We start from the raw sequence: 18,533 nt of genomic DNA, 5'->3' as shown, positions 1-18,533 counted from the left end.
CTTTTGGAGGTAAGTGATTGTGTCACTGTAAGAACAAGAAAAATTATGACTGGTAAAGAACCTGCCTGCCAGTACAGGACCTGTGAGACTCCAGTTCCATCGTTGGGTCGGGAAGAGTCCCTGGAGGAGGGCATGGCACCCCACTCCAGCATACTTGCCCGGAAAATCCCATGGACAGAGAAGCCTGGCAGTCCACAGGGTCGCAAAGGGTCAGACACGACTGAAGCAGCCTGGCCCACACGACTGTGACTTAGATGGATGCGAGTAAAAAGGATGCAGCTTTTGGAAGGGATTTGAATGAATCTGAGTGTTTGACAGGTAGGGATTAAGACCAAGGACTCCAGGCCTTGGGAAGAGCATGAGCAACGTGCAGTACTGGATTGGGAATGGGACACAGGCACTATTGTTTGGAAGGTCAGGAGGCAGTGAAGTTCTTGCCATCTGACTGTGGGCACTGCCTTTGCTCTTCATTTCAGTGACGGTCGGATCAAATACACCTTGAACAAGAACAGTATGGAAATTGAGATCCCATTGCCTTTTGGTGGCAAATCCTCCGAAGATCTAAAGATGTTCAAGACGATTCAGATTCCAGCCCTCAACTTCCAGCCGCTGGGATTCCGCCTGCCATCTCAAGAGTTCCAAATCCCCACGTTTACCGTCCCCTACGTGTATCCACTGCGGCTGCCCCTCTTGGGTGTTCTAGACCTCTCCACAGGTCTCTACAGCAACTTGTACAACTGGTCCGCCTCCTATATGGGAGGCAACACCAGCACAGACCACTGGAGCCTTCAGGCCCAGTACCACGTGAAGGCGGACTCTGTGATCGACCTGCTCTCCTACCACGTGCAAGGTGAGCTATGCTCGCGGGGAGGGTCACAGAACAGCTTCGCTGCATGTCCCAGTGGGAGAACCTCCTCTAGGAAGGGAAAAACTTCCTTGCAGATATTTTTCTTGCTACTTGGAACCCTGTTCTTTATTATTATTATTTTTAATGGAAGGGTAATTGCTCTCCAATATTGTGTTGGTTTCTGCCAGTCATCTACATGAATTAGCCATAGGTATGCCTATGTGCCCTCCCTCTTGAACCTCCCTTCCCACCCCTCCCTCCAGCTTGTTACAGAGCCCCAGTTTGAGTTCCCTGAGTCATACAGCAAATTCCCCTTAGCTGTCTGTTTTACATATGGTAATGTATGTTTCCATATTGCTCTCTCCATATTTCCCACCCTCTCCTTCCTCCCCCTCCACCACCTTGTTCATAAGTCTGTTCTTTTTGTCTGTGTATCCACTGCTGCCCTGCAAATAGGGAACCCCATACTTTTTCTTTCCTACCTTTCTCCCTCCCTGCCTATCTTCTTTTGGAAATATTTATTAAACGCATATGTATCAAGTATCCTACTAGGCAGTAAGAGAGAAAATGAAGAGATAAACTGGCAGTTAGATTTCAGTGTGAAAGATGCTGTGATACAGTCTAGGTATAAAGTGGAGGCACTTGAAAGGGAAACCCAGCAAGGTCTGTGGTAGTCCGGGAGGGCTTCTGGGAGGAAGGCCTTTTGCTGTCAGACTTTATGCTCACACTACAGATAGAGGAGACTCTGGCACAACTGACCCAGACCAATGGGACTTTATTACTGAAAGCCTTTCACTGCAGAAATCATTCTGGAGATGCGTGACTTCGTTTAATCAGTGTGTTTTGATTTTTATGCTAGGATCTGGAAAAACAGCGTATGACCACAGGAATACACTCACGTTATCAGGTGATGGGTCTCTACACCACAAATTTCTGGATTCAAATGTCAAATTCAGTCACGTAGAGAAAAGGGGAAACAGTCCGGCCTCAAAAGGTCTGCTCACATTTGATGCATCCAGTGCCTGGGGCCCACAGATTTCTGCATCAGTCCATTTGGACTCAAAGAAGAAAGAGCATTTGTACGTCAAGGAAGTCAAGATGGACGGACAGTTCAGAGCCTCTGCATTCTATGCTAAAGGCGCATATGACCTGTCTTATCAGAGAGATCCTGCCACAGGCCAGCTCACTGGAGAATCCAACCTGAGGTTTAATTCCTCCTACATCCAGGGCACCAACCAGATAACAGGAAGGTACGATGATGGCACTGTCTCTGTTACCTCCACCTCGGATCTGCAAGATGGCCTTGTGAAAAATACTGCTTCCCTGAAATATGAGAACTATGAGCTGACACTGAAATCTGACACCAACGGGAAGTATGAGGACTTTGCCACTTCAAGCAAGGTGGATCTGACCTTCTCTAAGCAGAGTGCATTGCTCCGTTCCGAGTATCAGGCTGATTACAAGTCACTGAGGTTCTTCACCCTGCTTTCTGGATCTCTAAATTCTCACGGCCTTGAGTTAAATGCCGACATCTTGGGCACTGACAAAATTAATAGTGGTGCTCACAAGGCAACACTCAGGATTGCCCAGGATGGAATGTCCACCAGTGCAATGACCAGCTTGAAGTATAGTCCCCTGGTGCTGGAGAATGAACTCAACGCGGCAGTCAGCCTCTCTGGGGCATCTCTGAAATTAACATCAAATGGCCGCTTTCGGGAACACCATGTGAAATTCAGTCTAGATGGAAAAGCTGCCCCCACAGAGGTGTCGCTGGGAAGTGCTTATCAGGCCATGATTCTGGGTGTTGACAGCAAAAACATCTTCCACTTCAAAATCAACCAGGAAGGACTCAAGCTTTCAAATGACATAATGGGTTCATATGATGAAATGAAACTTGACTATACAAACAATCTGAACATTGTAGGGTTCTCACTGGACTTCTCTTCCAAACTTGACAACATTTATAGCTCTGACAAGTTTTATAAGCAAAATTTTAATCTACAGTTACAGCCCTATTCCCTGGTAACTACTTTAAACAGTGACTTGAAATTCAATGCTCTGGATATGACCAACAATGGAAAATTAAGGTTAGAACCTCTGAAGCTGAATGTGGGTGGGACCATAAAAGGAGCCTACCAAAATGATGAAATAAAGCACATCTACACTCTTTCTTATGCTGACTTATCCGCAAGCTATAAAGCAGACACTGTAGCTAAGGTACAGGGAACAGAGTTTAGCCATCGGCTCAACATGAACATTGCTGGGCTTGCTTCAACTGCGGACATCAGTACAAACTACAATTCAGACTCCCTGCATTTCAGCAATGCATTCCACTCTGCAATGGCCCCATTTACAATGACCATAGACACGCATACGAATGGCAATGGGAAGCTGGTTCTCTGGGGACAACACACGGGGCAGCTGTACAGCAAATTCCTGTTGAAAGCAGAACCTCTGGCCTTTACTTTCTCCCATGATTACAGAGGATCCACAGGTCACCATCTCATGTCCAGGAGGAGCGTCACCACTGCTCTTGATCACAAAGTCAGTGCCCTACTCACTCTGGCCGAACAGACAGGCGACTGGAAATTCAGGACCCGGTTGAACCAAAATGAATACAGCCAGGACTTCAGTGCTTACAACACAAAAGACAAAGTTGGTGTTGAGCTCAGTGGACGAGCCCTGGCTGACCTCACTGTGCTGGACTTCCCTATTGCAGTGCCACTTGTACTCAGCAAGTCCATCAATGTCATTGACACTTTAGAGATGAGGGATTCTGTGGGTCAGCCCCAAGAATTCACTCTTGTTGCTTCTGTAAAATATGATAAGAACCAAAATGCTCACACCGTTCATCTCCCATTCTTTAAATTCCTGCCAAAATATTTTGAGAAGACTCGGGTAGTAGCTATAGGTGCACTGGAGGCGGTACGGAAAGAATTGAAGCGCACCCATATTGATCAGCATATGAGGAAATACATAGCAGCCTTGGACAGACTCTCACAGCAAGTTAATGATTATCTGAGCACGTTCAATTGGGAGAGACAAGTTTTGAGTGCCAAGGAGAAACTAACTGCTTTCACAGAAAATTATAGAATGACAGAAAATGACCTGCAAATTGTATTAGACAATGCCAAAATCAACCTTAATGAAAAACTGTCTCAGCTGCAAACATATGTGATACAATTTGATCAGTATATTGAAGATAATTATGATTTGCATGATTTTAAGATAACTGTTGCTAAGATTATTGATCAAATCATTGAAAAATTGAAAATTCTTGATGAACATTATCATATCCGTGTCAATTTAGTAAAAAAAATCCGTGATCTGTATTTTTTTATTGAAAATTTTGATTTTAACAAAATTGGAAGTAGTACTGCATCTTGGATTCAAAGTATGGATACTAAGTATCAAATCAGAATCCACATGCAAGAAAAATTGCAACAGCTCAAGGTACAGATTCAGACTGTAGACATCCAGCACCTTGCTGAAATGTTCAAACAGCAGGTTGAAGCTGTTGACGTCAGAGTGCTTTTAGATCAGCTGAGAACTACAATCCCATTTGAAAGAATAAAGGAAATTATTGAGCATGTCAAATACCGTGTTACAAGTCTTTCTGAAGGTTTTGAAGTAACTGAGGAAATCAATGCTTTCAGAGTCATGGTCCATGAGTTCACTGAGATGTATAAAATAGATCAACACATCCAGGCTTTAATGGATAAATCAGTGCAGTTGGCCCAACAATATAAGCTGCAGGAGACTGTTCAGAAGCTAAGCAGTGTCCTACAGCAAGTCAAGATGGCAGAAATTGTTGAAAATTTGATCGGGCTTACTGACAGTGCTCTCAAGCAGCTTGAAGCATTGTCTTTTAATCAATTCCTTGAAGAAGTAAACAGATTCCTTGACATGTTGGTAAAAAAGTTAAGGTCATTTGATTACCACCAGTTTGTAGATGAAACCAATAACAAAATTCATGAGGTGACTCAGCAAATCAATGATGAAATTCAGGCTCTGGAACTCCCACAGAAAGCAAAGGCACTCAGACTGCTTGTAGAGGATGCTAGGATTGTGGTCTCAACCTATCTGGAAAACCTAAAGGCCACCAAAATCACCTTATTCTTGGATTGGTTACAGGAGGCTCTAAGTTCAACGTTTGTAACTTACATGAAAGCAAAATTTCAGGAGACCCTGGAAGATTTTCGAGACCGAATATATCAAATGGATGTATGTCAGGAACTCCAGCGGTACCTATTCCTAGTGGGCCAGGTTTATAACACACTCGTTACCTACATTTCTGACTGGTGGGCTCTTGCTGCTAAGAACCTTACTGACTTTGCAGAACAGTATTCTATCCAAGACTGGGCTGAAAACCTGAAAACATTAGTAGAAGAAGGGTTTACTGTTCCTGAAATCCAGACCACCTTTGGGACCATACCTGCCTTCGAAATCAGTCTCCGTGCCCTTCAGAAGGCTACATATCAGACTCCTGACTTCATCATTCCCCTGACAGATCTGAGGATCCCATCCTTTCAGATCAACTTCAAAACACTGAAGGATGTGAAAATCCCATCCAGCTTTTCCACGCCAGAATTGACCATCCTCAATACCCTCCACGTCCCTTCCTTTACAATTGACTTCGTAGAAATAAAAATAAAGATCATCAGAACCATTGACCAGATGCTGCAGAGTGAGCTGCAGTGGCCAGTCCCGGAAGTGTACCTGGGGGATCTGAGCGGGGTAGATACCATTCTTGCTAGAATCACTGTACCAGACTTCCATTTACCGGAAATCACTATTCCAGAATTGGTCATCCCGAATCTCAACCTTACAGATTTTCAAGTTTCTGACCTTCGCATCCCAGAATTCCGGCTTCCCCATATCTCACACACAATTGAAGTACCTGCTTTTGGCAAGCTGTACGGCATTCTGAAAATCCAGTCTCCCTTTTTCACATTAGATGCAAATGCTGACATTCAGAATGCAACAGCTACAGCAAACCAGGAGGAGATAGAGGCTTCCATCACCGCCAAAGGAGCATCCAGATTAGAAGTGCTCAATTTTGATTTTCAAGCAAAAGCACAACTTTCAGACCCTACGATTAATCCACTGGTTCTGAAGGAATCCATGAGGTTCTCCAGCAAGTACCTGAAGACGGACCATGAGAGTGAGGTGCTCTGGGTTGGAAATGCTATCAAGGGAAAGTCAAACACAGTGGCAGGTATACACACAGAAAAAAATACACTGGAGCTCAGTAACAGTGTGCTCGTCAACGTAAATAATCAACTTACCCTGGACAGCAACACAAAGTACTTCCACAAATTGAACATCCCCCAGCTGGACTTCTCCAGCCAGGCTGACCTGCACAGTGACCTCAAGACCCTGTTGGAAGCTGGACACATAGCATGGGCTTCTTCTGGAACAGCATCCTGGAAATTGGCCTACCATGAATTCTCAGATGAGGGAACACATGAATCCCAAAGTAGCTTTACTGTAGAAGAGTCCATCACTTCCTTCAGATTGTCTAATAAGATTAACAGCAAACACCTAAGAGTGAACCAAAAAATACTGTATGAGGCTCGATTCCTCAACTTCTCTAAATTTGAAATCCAGTCACAAGCTGAATGCCAGCATGTGGGTCGCAGTGTTCTAACTGCTAAAGGCCTGGCACTGCTTCAACAGGGGAAGGTGGAGATAACTGGCAACCATGATGCTCATTTAAATGGGAAAGTTGTTGGAACGTTGAAAAATTCTCTTTTCTTTTCAGCACAGCCATATGAGATGACTGCATCCACAAACAATGAAGGGAACTTAAGAGTTAGCTTTCCATTAAAACTGACAGGGAAGATAGACTTTCTGAATAATTATGCACTGTTTCTGAGTCCGAGTGCCCAGCAAGCCAGTTGGCAAGCAAGTGGCAGGTTCAATCAATATAAGTACCATCAAAATTTCTCTGCTGGCAACAATGAGAATAGCATCGAAGCCCACATAGGAATAAATGGAGAAGCCAACCTGGATTTCTTAAACATTCCTTTAACAATCCCTGAAATGACTCTACCTTACACAAAGCTCACAACTCCCAAGATGAAAGAAATCTCCTTATGGGAAAAGACAGGCTTGAAGGATTTCTTGAAAACAACAAAGCAATCATTTGATTTAAGTGTAAGGGCTCAGTATAAGAAAAACAAAGATAAGCATTCCATCCCAGTTCCTCTGGATGCCTTCTACACACTTATCCATCATAATATCAATTCCTTCTCCAGGCTTTTCAAGACAGTCAGAAACCAGGCACTAGATTTTTTTATCAAATCCTATAATGAAGCAAAAACTACACTTGATAAGTACAAAGTTGAAAAATCCCTTAACCAGCAACCCAAGATCTATAAAATTCCTGGATACACTATTCCGGTTGCCAACATTGAAGTGTCTCCCTTCACAGTGAAGATGTTAACATTTGAGTATATGATCCCCAAAGAGATCAGCACCCCCAGCATCACTGTCCTGGGTTCTGGCATCTACGTACCCTCATACACATTGGTCCTGCCATTCTTAGAGCTGCCAACCCTTCATGTCCCTAGGGAACTTTCCGAGCTTTCTCTTCCAGAGTTCAAGGTATTGAGTACCATAAACCAAATTTTAATTCCAGCCCTGGGCAATATTACCTATGATTTTTCCTTTAAATCAAGTGTCATCACACTGAATACCAATGTTGGTCTTTATAACCAGTCAGATATTGTCGCTCATTTTCTTTCTTCATCGTCTTCTGTCATGGACGCACTGCAGTACAAATTAGAGGGCACCTCAAGTTTGACGAGGAAAAGAGGACTAAAGTTAGCCACAGCTCTGTCCCTGAGTAACAGATTTGTGGAGGCCAATCATGACAGTACCATTAGTTTCACCAAGAAAAATATGGACACATCAGTGACGACAATGGCAAGAGTCCAAATTCCAATTTTGAAAATGAATTTCAAGCAAGAGCTTCATGGGAATACCAAGTCAAAACCCACTTTCTCTTCAGTCATTGAATTAAAGTATAATTTCAATTCCCCCAAACTGCTCTCTGCTGCTATGGGAGCAGTTACCCACAAGCTCACCTTAGAAAGTCTCACTTCTTACTTTTCCATGGAGTCATCTACCAAAGGAGGTGTTGAGGGTTCTTTTGGTTCACGGGGATATTCAGGGTCTCTTGCCAGTGAAGCCAGCACTTACTTGAATTCCAAGGGCACCAGATCTTCTGTGACACTGCAAGCAGCCTCCAAAGCAGATGGTCTCTGGGACCTCAAAGTAAAAGAAAATTTTGCTGGAGAAGCCACACTCCAACGCATATATACCATCTGGGAACAAAATATGAAAAACCATTTAGAGCTAGGGGGCCTCATTTTAACATCTGGGGAGCATACAAGCAAAGCCACCCTGGAGCTCTCCCTGTGGAAAATATCAGCCCTCATTCAGGTCCGTGCACATCAGCCCAGTTCCCGCCTTAAAATCAATTACCTTGGCCAGGAAGTCTCCTTGAATGTTAACACTGAGAACCAGAAAATCAGCTGGAAAAGTCAGGTCCAGGTTCATTCTGGGTCTCTCCAGAACAGTATACAGCTCTCTAATGACCAAGAAGTGGCTCGCTTTGACGTGGCACTCTCCTTAGAAGGGTACCTACGGTTCCTCAAAGATACTGTCCTACCAGTTTATGACAAGAGCTTATGGGACCTCCTAAAGCTGGATGTCACCACCAGCCTTAATAGGAAACAGTATCTCCGTGCTGCAACTGCCCTCATATATACCAAAAACCCCAATGGTTATCTTGTTTCTATCCCCGTGCAAGAATTGGATGATAAATTCATTATTCCTGGACTGAAACGAAATAATCAAAACTTCATTCATGTCACACCTACATTCCAAGTCCCCTTTACAGATCTTCAGGTTCCATCCTACACACTTGACCTCGGTGAAATAAAAATCTACAAAAAGCTAAGTACTCTTCCATTGACATTCAACATATCAACTCTACCCAAGGTAAAATTCCCCAGAGTTGACGTGTTAATACAATACTCTAAACCAGAAGCCTCCTCTGTTCCCTTTTTTGAGATAACTGTGCCTGCATCTCAGTTGACTGTGTCTCACTTCACCCTTCCCAAAAGTATTTCAGTTGGCAACACTGTTCTGGATCTAAACGCGGTGGCCAGTAACATCGCAGACTTTGAGCTGCTGACCATCACTGTGCCTGAGCAGACTCTTGAGATTCCTTCCATGAAGTTCTCTGTACCTGCTGGAATTCTCCTTCCTTCCTTTGGAACACTGACTGCACGTTTTGAGGTGGCTTCGCCCTTGTATAACACTACTTGGAGTGCTGGTTTGAAAAACAAAGGAGATCATGTTGAAACATTCCTTGATTCCACATGCAGCTCAACCATTCAGTTCCTGGAATATGACCTAAATGGTAAGGAAATTTCCTGACTCTCCACCCCACCACACACATATGCTGTATTTCTTCTTTTTTTTTTTTAAGACTTTATTTATATTTGGCTGTGCTGGGTCTCCATTGCTACATGGAGTTTTCTGTAGTTGTGGCAAGTGAGGGCTACTCTCTAATTGTGGTGCATGGGCTTCTCATTGCAATGGCTTCTCCTGTTGCAGAGCCTGTGCTTCAGGTGATGCCGTTCCCAGGCTCTAGAGCACAGGCTCAATAGCTGTAGTACTCAGGCTTAGTTGCTCCTTGCCATGTGGGATCTTCCAAGATCAGGGATCAAACCCATGGTTCCCGCACTGGCAGATGGATTCTTTACCACTGAGCCACCAGGGAAGCTCCCCCACCCTCTGCACATGCTGTGTTTCTTCAGTGAGAGTTATAAATAAACCATTGTGTATTTAGATAGGACTTGCGGCAAAGCTGCTTTCTATAGCAAAATTTAAAAGAGGCAGGAAGGAGATACATGTATACCCCATGTGTGAAAGCCATCCTGTTGAAAACCTACTGACTTTCTACTGAAATGGTTTCAGAGAAAATAGGTGTTTCTATAATCATTTTAGGACGAATAAGGTCTTCTATTTTTTTTTCAAATGAAGACTGCATGTTACAAACATATAAGGCATATAGTTGAGATAGAATTCTGTTTTCCCAAGGAAAATATTTATATCCTGCAGTTACTAATCTAATGAAATATAAAATCTGTCCCATACAGTTGTAGGAACACACAAAATCGAAGCTGGCATGTTAGTGTATAAGACTAATGCATCCTTTGCACACCGTGACTTCAGTGCAGAATATGAAGAAGATGGCAGATATCAAGGACTTGGGTAGGGAACTTTTAATTTCATCTTTTTTCTAGTCATTGTGGTGTCTTCCATCTCCGCCTCCTTTTCGTGATGGCCCATCTGTTTTTTTGGGGGGTTGGGGTTTTTTTGCTTTCAGGTACTGGAATGGAAAGGTTGACCTTAACATCACCAGCCCAACATTAACTGATGTCCGTCTGCGTTACCACGAAAGTGAGAACCACTTCTCCTCATCAGTCGCCTCCCCAGCCATAGGCACTGTGGTCATCGAGGTGAAAAACATTAGCGATACCTCACTGGGATGGAACCTCTACTACCGCCCTCAGGTGAGTCCCATCTAGTGGTTTACACATATCAAGAGCAAACAGAGAATATGGGCAGATAAATTGAAGTTCACACAAAGTATTACCTGGGCTTTCCAAAACCAGGTAAAGCAAAAGCAGTGAACTGGCTAAACTTCTCTTCTGAGGAACTATTCTCCAGAAAGTGTTAGGACTCTTTTATTGATTATATGAGATGCACATATGACTTCCTATTACCACTATTATTTTATTACATTTGGGTAATTCTAGAAAGATGAGAGTTTTGTCTCATCACCTAAATCATGGACAAACTCTGCCATATGCTGAGTACATTTTTCAGATTGGGGCATCTGGAGTCTTTGAGGCTTCAAAATTCTTCCCCACGATAGGACTGTTAGGTGAGATATGCCAAATTCCTCTCACCTACCATACAAATTCTGCCGGGGCCAAATCAAAGATGCCATTAGTAGAGAATAAGAAATAATCAGGTTCTATTATTAAAGTTTGTCATAGGCTTGGAGGATGGATGGCACCTGATATTGGTCTTCCAGATCTCTCCTAGATGGATCCTTGACATTTTTCATTTTTGTTACATCTTCTTTCTCTGAATTAGTGTTTTCCTGTTTTTTTTCCTCCCAATTCTCTCCATCCTCCTCCGTCTTCCTCCACTTTCTCCTCCTCTTCTGATCTTCAGTCCTAGAAAAGCCTTGATGTTAAATGTCACAGTGCAAATGCCGTACATAATTTTATCCTTTCTGGGGCATGTGTTAAAGAGGAAATATCGAGTGTATTTGCTTAACCATAAGACAAACACACATGAAAGACATGACATGTGAAAGATAAATCTCCATCAGAATATGAAAGATCCTCTGATCTTTACTTTTAATTGCTAATGAAGTTTTAATGTAGTGTATTATGTAATCAGGATAATTGAAAACATGTTCTTTTCATCCTTTTCTGCTGGTCGTAGGCCTCTCCAGATAAAATACTCAACATATTCAAAATTGAGTTGAGGGTCCTGGAATTGGATGATGAAGTTCAGATCAAAGCTAACTGGGAAGAAGGAGCAGTGTCTGAATTGCTAAGCTCACTCAAAGACATTGTGCCCAAGGCCTCAGGAGCCCTTTATGACTATGTCAACAAGTGCCACCAGGAGTACACGGGACTTGATCTGAAAGATGCTTCTTTAAAACTGAGGCGAGGCCTGCAGGACAGCGCTGATCAGGTGTATCAAGGGGCCATGAGGCAGATTGATGAAGTGGACATGGAGCTCCGAAGGATGGCCAGAGGCACCACTGAAACCTACCAGCAGTGGAAGGACAAGGCCCAGAGTCTGTACCAGGAACTGCTGGCTCAGGAGGACCACAGTGGTTTCCAGAGACTCCAGAAGAAGGTGTCAGACAGCTTAATAGGGGTTACTCAGGGATACAGAGTGACAGTCAAGCGTGCGACCAACTTGCTTGTTGATCTCCTGAATGTAACCAGATTCCAGCTCCCAGGAAGAGCCAGGAACTACACTGCAGATGAGCTCTTCACTGCGGTCATACTGGAAATCGCAAAGCAACTGTCCCAGGTACATTCAAATATCCATAATGGGTTACATATACTGTTTTCCTATTTACTATACCTGATGGAGGAGTCTGAATTATACAAGGACCTAAACAATAAATTTTCTTTTGCTTCAATACGCAACCAACTAATAAGTATGGTCTTGGAGTGTGTGGAAATGTTTATATTTTTCTCACAAGAGATCCAAAAGGCACTTAGTTACCTCCAATCTACCATGATGACAGAGATGCTAAGTGATCTTCAGAGGTTTCTACAAGACATTTTCCAAGAGATAGAAAGTGAACTTAAACACTTCAAGGAGAAGAAATTTACTGATTTCATTAATCAAACCCTACAGAATATCAACACAGTCTTCAACATATACATTTCATTTGTTTTTAGATTCCTGAAAGAAAACCTAGAGTATAACTTGGTTGAGTTTAATGAACTAATCCAAAACAAACTTCAGGAAACTTCTCAAGAATTACAGCAGCTCCATCAGTACGTGCAGGCTCTTCACCAGGAATATTTTGATTCAACTACGGTTGGCTGGACAGTGAAATATTATGAATTTGAAGAAAAGATCATCAACCTGATCAAGAACCTAGTAGATGTCCTTAAGGACTTCCATTCCAAGTACACTGTTGGTGTTGCTGATTTTGCTTCCCAACTCTCAAGTCAGATTGAACCATTGATACAGAAAGATTTGCAGGAGTATCTTAGCATCCTTGCCAATGCAGAGGAAAGAGGGAAAGAGAAGATTACAGAGCTTTCTACCAGTGCTCAGGAAGTAATTAAAAGCTGGGCTGTTGCAGTGAAGGAAATCATTTCTGATTACCACCAGCAGTTCACATATAAACTACAGGAGTTTTCAGACCAGCCCTCTGATTACCGTAAAAAATTCATCTCTGAGTCTAAAAGATTGATTGACCTGTCCATTCAAAACTACCACATGTTTCTGAACTATATCATGGAGTTACTGAAAGAGCTACAATCAGCCACAGTCAATGACATGAGCCCCTACATAAAAGTTGCTCCAGGAGAGTTTACTATCACCTTCTGAGTTTTTATAGCAATTCTCCAATTAGACTTTCAGATAGTAGGGGAAAAATTCAAACCGTATGTATTAATATAACTTTTGACCAAGCCAGCCCTATAACAGGCAGCTGGCTCCAAGCAGAAGCATATATGAACTGGACCTGCACTGAAGCTGGCATCAGTTCTCTGAAGGTCTCTGAACTCTGGGGAATGACAATTTCTGCAAGTTCAAGAAAACCAGAATCTGAGTTATTTTGCTAAACTCTGGGAGAGTGAGAACAAATAAATTCTTTATCATGTATCATACCACTCATCGTGATTCATTCGCATTGAAAGATAGAGAAACTGAGAGTATTTATTCAACTGTCTGACATTTCAAAACCTCTGGAACACATACTGTTTTGAGTGATAGGGGAAAAGGAGAATTTAAGAAGGGACATATTTTGCTACCTGAAAGGAAGTAACTGATCTCAGAGAGTGTATCTGCCAAGTGAGAATGAAAAATTATTTGCAGAAACTTTCACATAATTTGATCCACAGGAGCATCTCATTATGTGACACACAGTCTTCCTCAGCAACCAGTCTGCATTTGCCAGGCAAGGCTCTCTGCTAGGCTCTGAGATAAATCCCCAGGCCCTTTATTTCACTCGCCTACCAGGAATGGAGAAGGAATGGCTAAGAAGTCCTAGCCCCCAAGGACCTCATGGTAGTAGGGACCCTAGAGGCTCCCTGAAGCTTGGCCAGGATCCATTCATGGCCTAGGAGGTAAGGGTAGGAGAGGAGGCATGGGTTCCTAACATTTCTGGACCAAGCATACATTTATGCTCTTGAGTTTCTTTATTTCTCCAAACTTAATATTCAAACATCCTAAGTGTAATCAAAACTCAAGTGTTTCCCTTGCTTCATCCACTCACCGCAAACTCTGATCTTAAACACTGGCAACATCCAGTCAGGGACTTCCCAGGTGACTCAGTGGTAGAGAATGTGTCTGCCAATGCAGGGGACATGGATTCGATCCCTGGGTTGGGAAGATCCCTTGGAGAAGAAAGTGGCAACCCACTCCAATATTCTTGTCTGGGAAATCCCACGGACAGAGGAGCCTGGCAGGTTACAGTCCCTGGGGTCACAAAAGAGTCGGGCACGACTTAACAACTAAACAACAACAGCATCCAGCCAGAGCATCCAAGGTGAGCTCTGGTGAAGGAAGGCTAGAAGCTGATATTATTGGGAAGGGCAGCTATAACATTCATTTCAATGACACTTGAGGACAGAGGAAGGGTGTGACCATTGGAGAATAGGAAATTGCAGACTCTCACCCCTACCCAAGTCCTACATGAGGCCTATTTGGAAAAGGCCCTTCTTATTCCCAAATACCTTCAACATGTACCATTCTTTCATAAAGCCTTCACATTCCCTTCTTGAAGGCTACTCTTAAAATGCACAAGCATTAGGAAACACATTAGCCTCTTGGTACCCTTGCAGGATTCTTCTGTCTAGCACTGAGGAGCCAAAGAGAGTCACAGGGAAGTAGAATTGAATACACCTGGATCTGATACTAAGTCTTTTGGTCAGTGAATCAATAGATGGATGGATGGTTGTGTGGGCAGATGAATGAGTGGATGGGTGGATGGATGGAGATCATTGAGTGAACGAATGACAGACTAAATGAGGGGTTAGTTCCAAGGATGAGATGGGAGGGAAATTAGGGCCAGGTCCCAGAACATCGTGTGAGCAGCTCCCAGCATAGTGCTATGAGACTCTCCCTGATGAGCTGTGAGCAGCAAGAATCTACTCAGTGTTCAAACTGAAAGGAAGCCTGGGATTATGGCTTAATTTGGAGGGGAAGGAGTCCAAGGTTCTTAGTACTCATGTGGTGATACCTTTGTCTGGGGCATGAGTGGAGGCAAAAAATAGACACAAATTCAAAATTACCATAGAATTTTGGTATCACCTTCCAGTTCCCTGACTGGTATTCCTTGTATGAGGTACCCTGGCTCCCTTAGCATATCTTTAACATGCTCAGTGAAGTTGGAAGAGGGGATTCTTGAGTGACTTGGACTTTGCTGCCCTCTCCCTTTGTCTTCCACTGCATATCAAGATACTTCTCTGGGTTCAGTTAATGGCTACATTTCTTACTTGTCTGGAGCTTCGGGCCACTAATTTTCCCTCTGTGAACTTCAGTTTTGTTATCTACAAAATAAAGATAATATCTATCCTGCTTGCCTTGAAAGACTGTTCATGAATATCAGTTGAAATAATAAAATGTGAAAGAATTTTGTAACCTTTATTGTTGTATAGAAACAAAGTGCCTTATTATTAGATGATTACTTAAGCAATTATGTCAAGGAGAGAATGGAGGCAAGGAGAACTAGACAGTTTGCTGCTGCTGCTGCTAAGTCAGTTCAGTCGTGTCCAACTCTGTGCGACCCCATAGTTGGCAGCCCACCAGGCTCCCCCGTCCCTGGGATTCTCCAGGCAAGAATACTGGAGTGGGTTGCCATTTCCTTCTCCAATACATGAAAGTAACAAGTGAAAGTGAAGTTGCTCAGTCTTGTCCGACTCTTAGCAACTCCATGGACTGCAGCCTACCAGGCTCCTCCATCCATGGGATTTTTCAGGCAAGAGTACTGGAGTAGGGTGCCATTGCCTCCTCCAGACAGTTTAGTGAACATTTATTGAATGCTTCTATGTGCTACACACAAAACCTCTATAGAGGAAACAAAGATCAGTAAGACACAGTCCCTGGATGTCTGTCCATCTGTTTATCAGGGGAGGAATGTGCTGTCCCATCATGGATATATACATAGTATTGTGAGGGTTTATCACAGGAAAGGATAAAAACCAAGACGTATTCATGGAGACTGTTGAAATGTATCTTGAGGATACATAGACTTTGACAAGAGGTAAGGGAGAAATGACATTACAGAAGAACATAGCAAAGAGAGAGAGAGTTAGTTGCCTTTGGAGGTAGCCAAATCAAGGGGAGGCAGGATTAGAAAGGCAGCAGAGGTCTTGAAAGCTGGTACTTTCCTGGCTGGAGAGGGCATCCAATGAAAGTGTTTGAATAGGAGGGTGAAATGAGTTGTGACTTAAGAAAACTGCTGTCACAGCTTCTACAGGATGAATTGTCATGGGATAAATCTGGATCTGAGGCTGTTGCAAGGTTCAGGTAAAACATACTGAGCAGCTAAGTCACAGCTGCTGAGAATGGTGGTGGGGTGGATACAAGAAGCATAAGAAAGACATAATTGACAAATTGACAGAGCTGTGGGGCTGATTGTTAAGAACAGAAGGGATGTGTACAAAAGCTCTGAGGACTGGAACTGCCTGGAAAATTCACTGGAGACAAAAATTGCTGGGATGACCCAAAGAACAAGGAAGCAGAATGAGTCAAGCTGACTTCAGAGTTAAGAAATTTTGAACCTGCATAACTTGAAGACCTAAGGGGCATCAGCAGAAACATGAGGAATGTGTGGAGGACAGATTATTAATGTAAAGCATGGATTTATGGCCGGTCATATGGGATCACATGGTATGCTTCAGGTTGCCTGGTATGTCCATGCAGAAATATCTCCAATATTGTATTGGTGATGTGGGCTAGAGAAACTATCCAGAGAAGTGAGAATGAGGGATTATTTTAACCAATCATATTGATTTTGTGTCCTTGTACCTTACCTTTAGAAATATAACAAGAAAACAGGGTTTTTCCTCTTGTATAATTAATTGCCCTATTGGCCTGAGAGTGAGCCAACATGTACATGTCCTGAGAAGATACTGTGAGATGATGTGGAAAGCACTACTATAAACCCAGCTATTCCTCCCGTAAAACAAATATCCAAAGTTGAAAACCAAGGAAGAAATGAGATAATGGCACCCAGCCCAGGTCCCTGGAACTTTGGAAGCATGACCAAGCTGTGTACTTGGTTTGACTCCCGGGCCCTGCCTTAGGCCAGTGGCTCTGTACCCAGAATAAACCTTGTAATAATTAAGTCTCTTGGGAGTGGGTGCCACCTGGAGCATCAGGAGCTCTGTCCATTCTCTTTGCTTTTCCTGTGAAGGCTGGTCAGTTGAGGAACCCAGTTGCCCTTTACCTATGAGATGAGCAAAGTCCCCTCTGACTTCTTATTCTAGGTCCCTTTCTGCCTCTAATTTATGACTTAGTCCCCATTCAGTCAGAGAAGGGGCCAAGCTGGCCCTCAAAAGGGGCCTGTAACATGGGAGCCAGGATGGACAAACAGATGTTCCCTCTAAAAATGTCTAATAACCAGAGATAAATGTGCAGAAACAGACCCTACCTCTTAGCTCATCCCTTTGTCTCACTGTTTCACATTAAGAGGTCAACTGCACTCCCTTCAAGCACTGTGTTTGTTGGTGGGATGGTTGGGTGGTCACCAACAAATAACATTCCAGGGTCTCATAAAAGCTGGTGGAGTAGGTACACATGTTTCTAGGATGAGAGGGCCCTACCCGCCTCCTCCTCCAAGTCTGAACAGCGCCTTGGGTCAGTGATATCCAGGGCACTATGCACTAAGTTCTGATCCTTGTGTCAACTTTCCCTTCCACTGGCACCACTGAGGCCCAGTTTTAATCAAGAAAGACAACTATGGCCTTGGAAGGTAGGCTGGCCCATGAGTTGTGTCCCCACCCTTGTTTCTAAGCTGTGGCTGGGCCATAGCTGGGTAGCATGAACCCCACATGGAGCAGAGACATTCACACTCAGACTCTCAGCAGAGAGTAGACTGAGGAAAGGGTGGCTTGGTCAGCATCCCAGCTCCCCCTGGATCCTCGAGTGGACTCACCACTCCTTCTCTTCCACCAAGTGGGTCCTATTCAGGCTGGCACGTAGGTCCCTATAGAGAAATGAGACCCCAGGGCAGCTCCAGGAGCCTTGTCCTAAGGGTTGGGCTAGATGGATCAGAGTTGAGGTCATTAAAACACTCCTGGAATTACACAATGCCTTGGAAGTTCATGGAAAGACGAGTAGAAAGAGGACAGAGTCCGGCAGCCACTACTCCCCTTGTCTCAAAAGAAAGCTAAGCTCTGGGGCCAAATTCAGGCTTCCTTTCTCATGAGTTATATAACCTTAGGAAAGTTACTTGATTTTTTTGGTTTCATCTTTAAAATGGGAATCATAAAAGAATAATTTGAAGCACTCTGAGCAGGAATAGAGTGGTTCCTTCTTACATTATAGATTTGTAATGAAGATGATATGAAATAAGGTACATGAAGTACCTGGCACATGGTGAGTAAATTAATTAATTGCATCATATTGATAGAAGCAAGTGAACAAAATATAATTACAGTTACACACAAGCATATAGAGGAATTTTACCAGCTACTGGGTATCCCTTAGCTCAGTCAAGTTGACACACAAAATTAACCATCACAAAAGGTGAGGACACACAAGAGGTAGGTGTGAGTTACATCATGCTTTCACTCTCATGCTGGGTGATGAGTTCAGGGCCATTTATTGTGTTTCCTTGGTGGCTCAGATGGTAAAGGATCCTCCTGCTATGCAGGAGACTGGGGTT

The 18,533-nt window shown here is 43.4% G+C and overlaps 1 protein-coding gene across 2 annotated transcripts in view; it reads left to right on the top strand.

Moving 5' to 3' along the window:
* APOB (apolipoprotein B) overlaps positions 1-13,295 on the top strand; it is a 41,491-nt gene extending 28,196 nt beyond the window's left edge. For both annotated transcript variants that reach the window (XM_055400866.2, XM_088841725.1), the window contains exons 25-29: positions 477-850; positions 1,707-9,281; positions 10,024-10,138; positions 10,254-10,440; positions 11,387-13,295. In XM_055400866.2, coding sequence (XP_055256841.2) covers positions 477-850; positions 1,707-9,281; positions 10,024-10,138; positions 10,254-10,440; positions 11,387-13,027 — 9,892 coding nt within the window. In that variant the 3' untranslated portion in view covers positions 13,028-13,295. The remainder of the gene's footprint in view (positions 1-476; positions 851-1,706; positions 9,282-10,023; positions 10,139-10,253; positions 10,441-11,386) is intronic.
* The last annotated feature ends 5,238 nt before the right edge of the window (positions 13,296-18,533 follow it).

This window comes from Moschus berezovskii, chromosome 11 (genome assembly GCF_049115385.1).
Source record: "Moschus berezovskii isolate FMDL1 chromosome 11, NW_MosBer_1.0, whole genome shotgun sequence".
Taxonomy (NCBI): Eukaryota; Metazoa; Chordata; class Mammalia; order Artiodactyla; family Moschidae; genus Moschus; species Moschus berezovskii.
The sequence above is the reverse complement of the archived record's forward strand: the minus strand, read 5'-3'. Positions and strand labels throughout refer to the sequence as shown.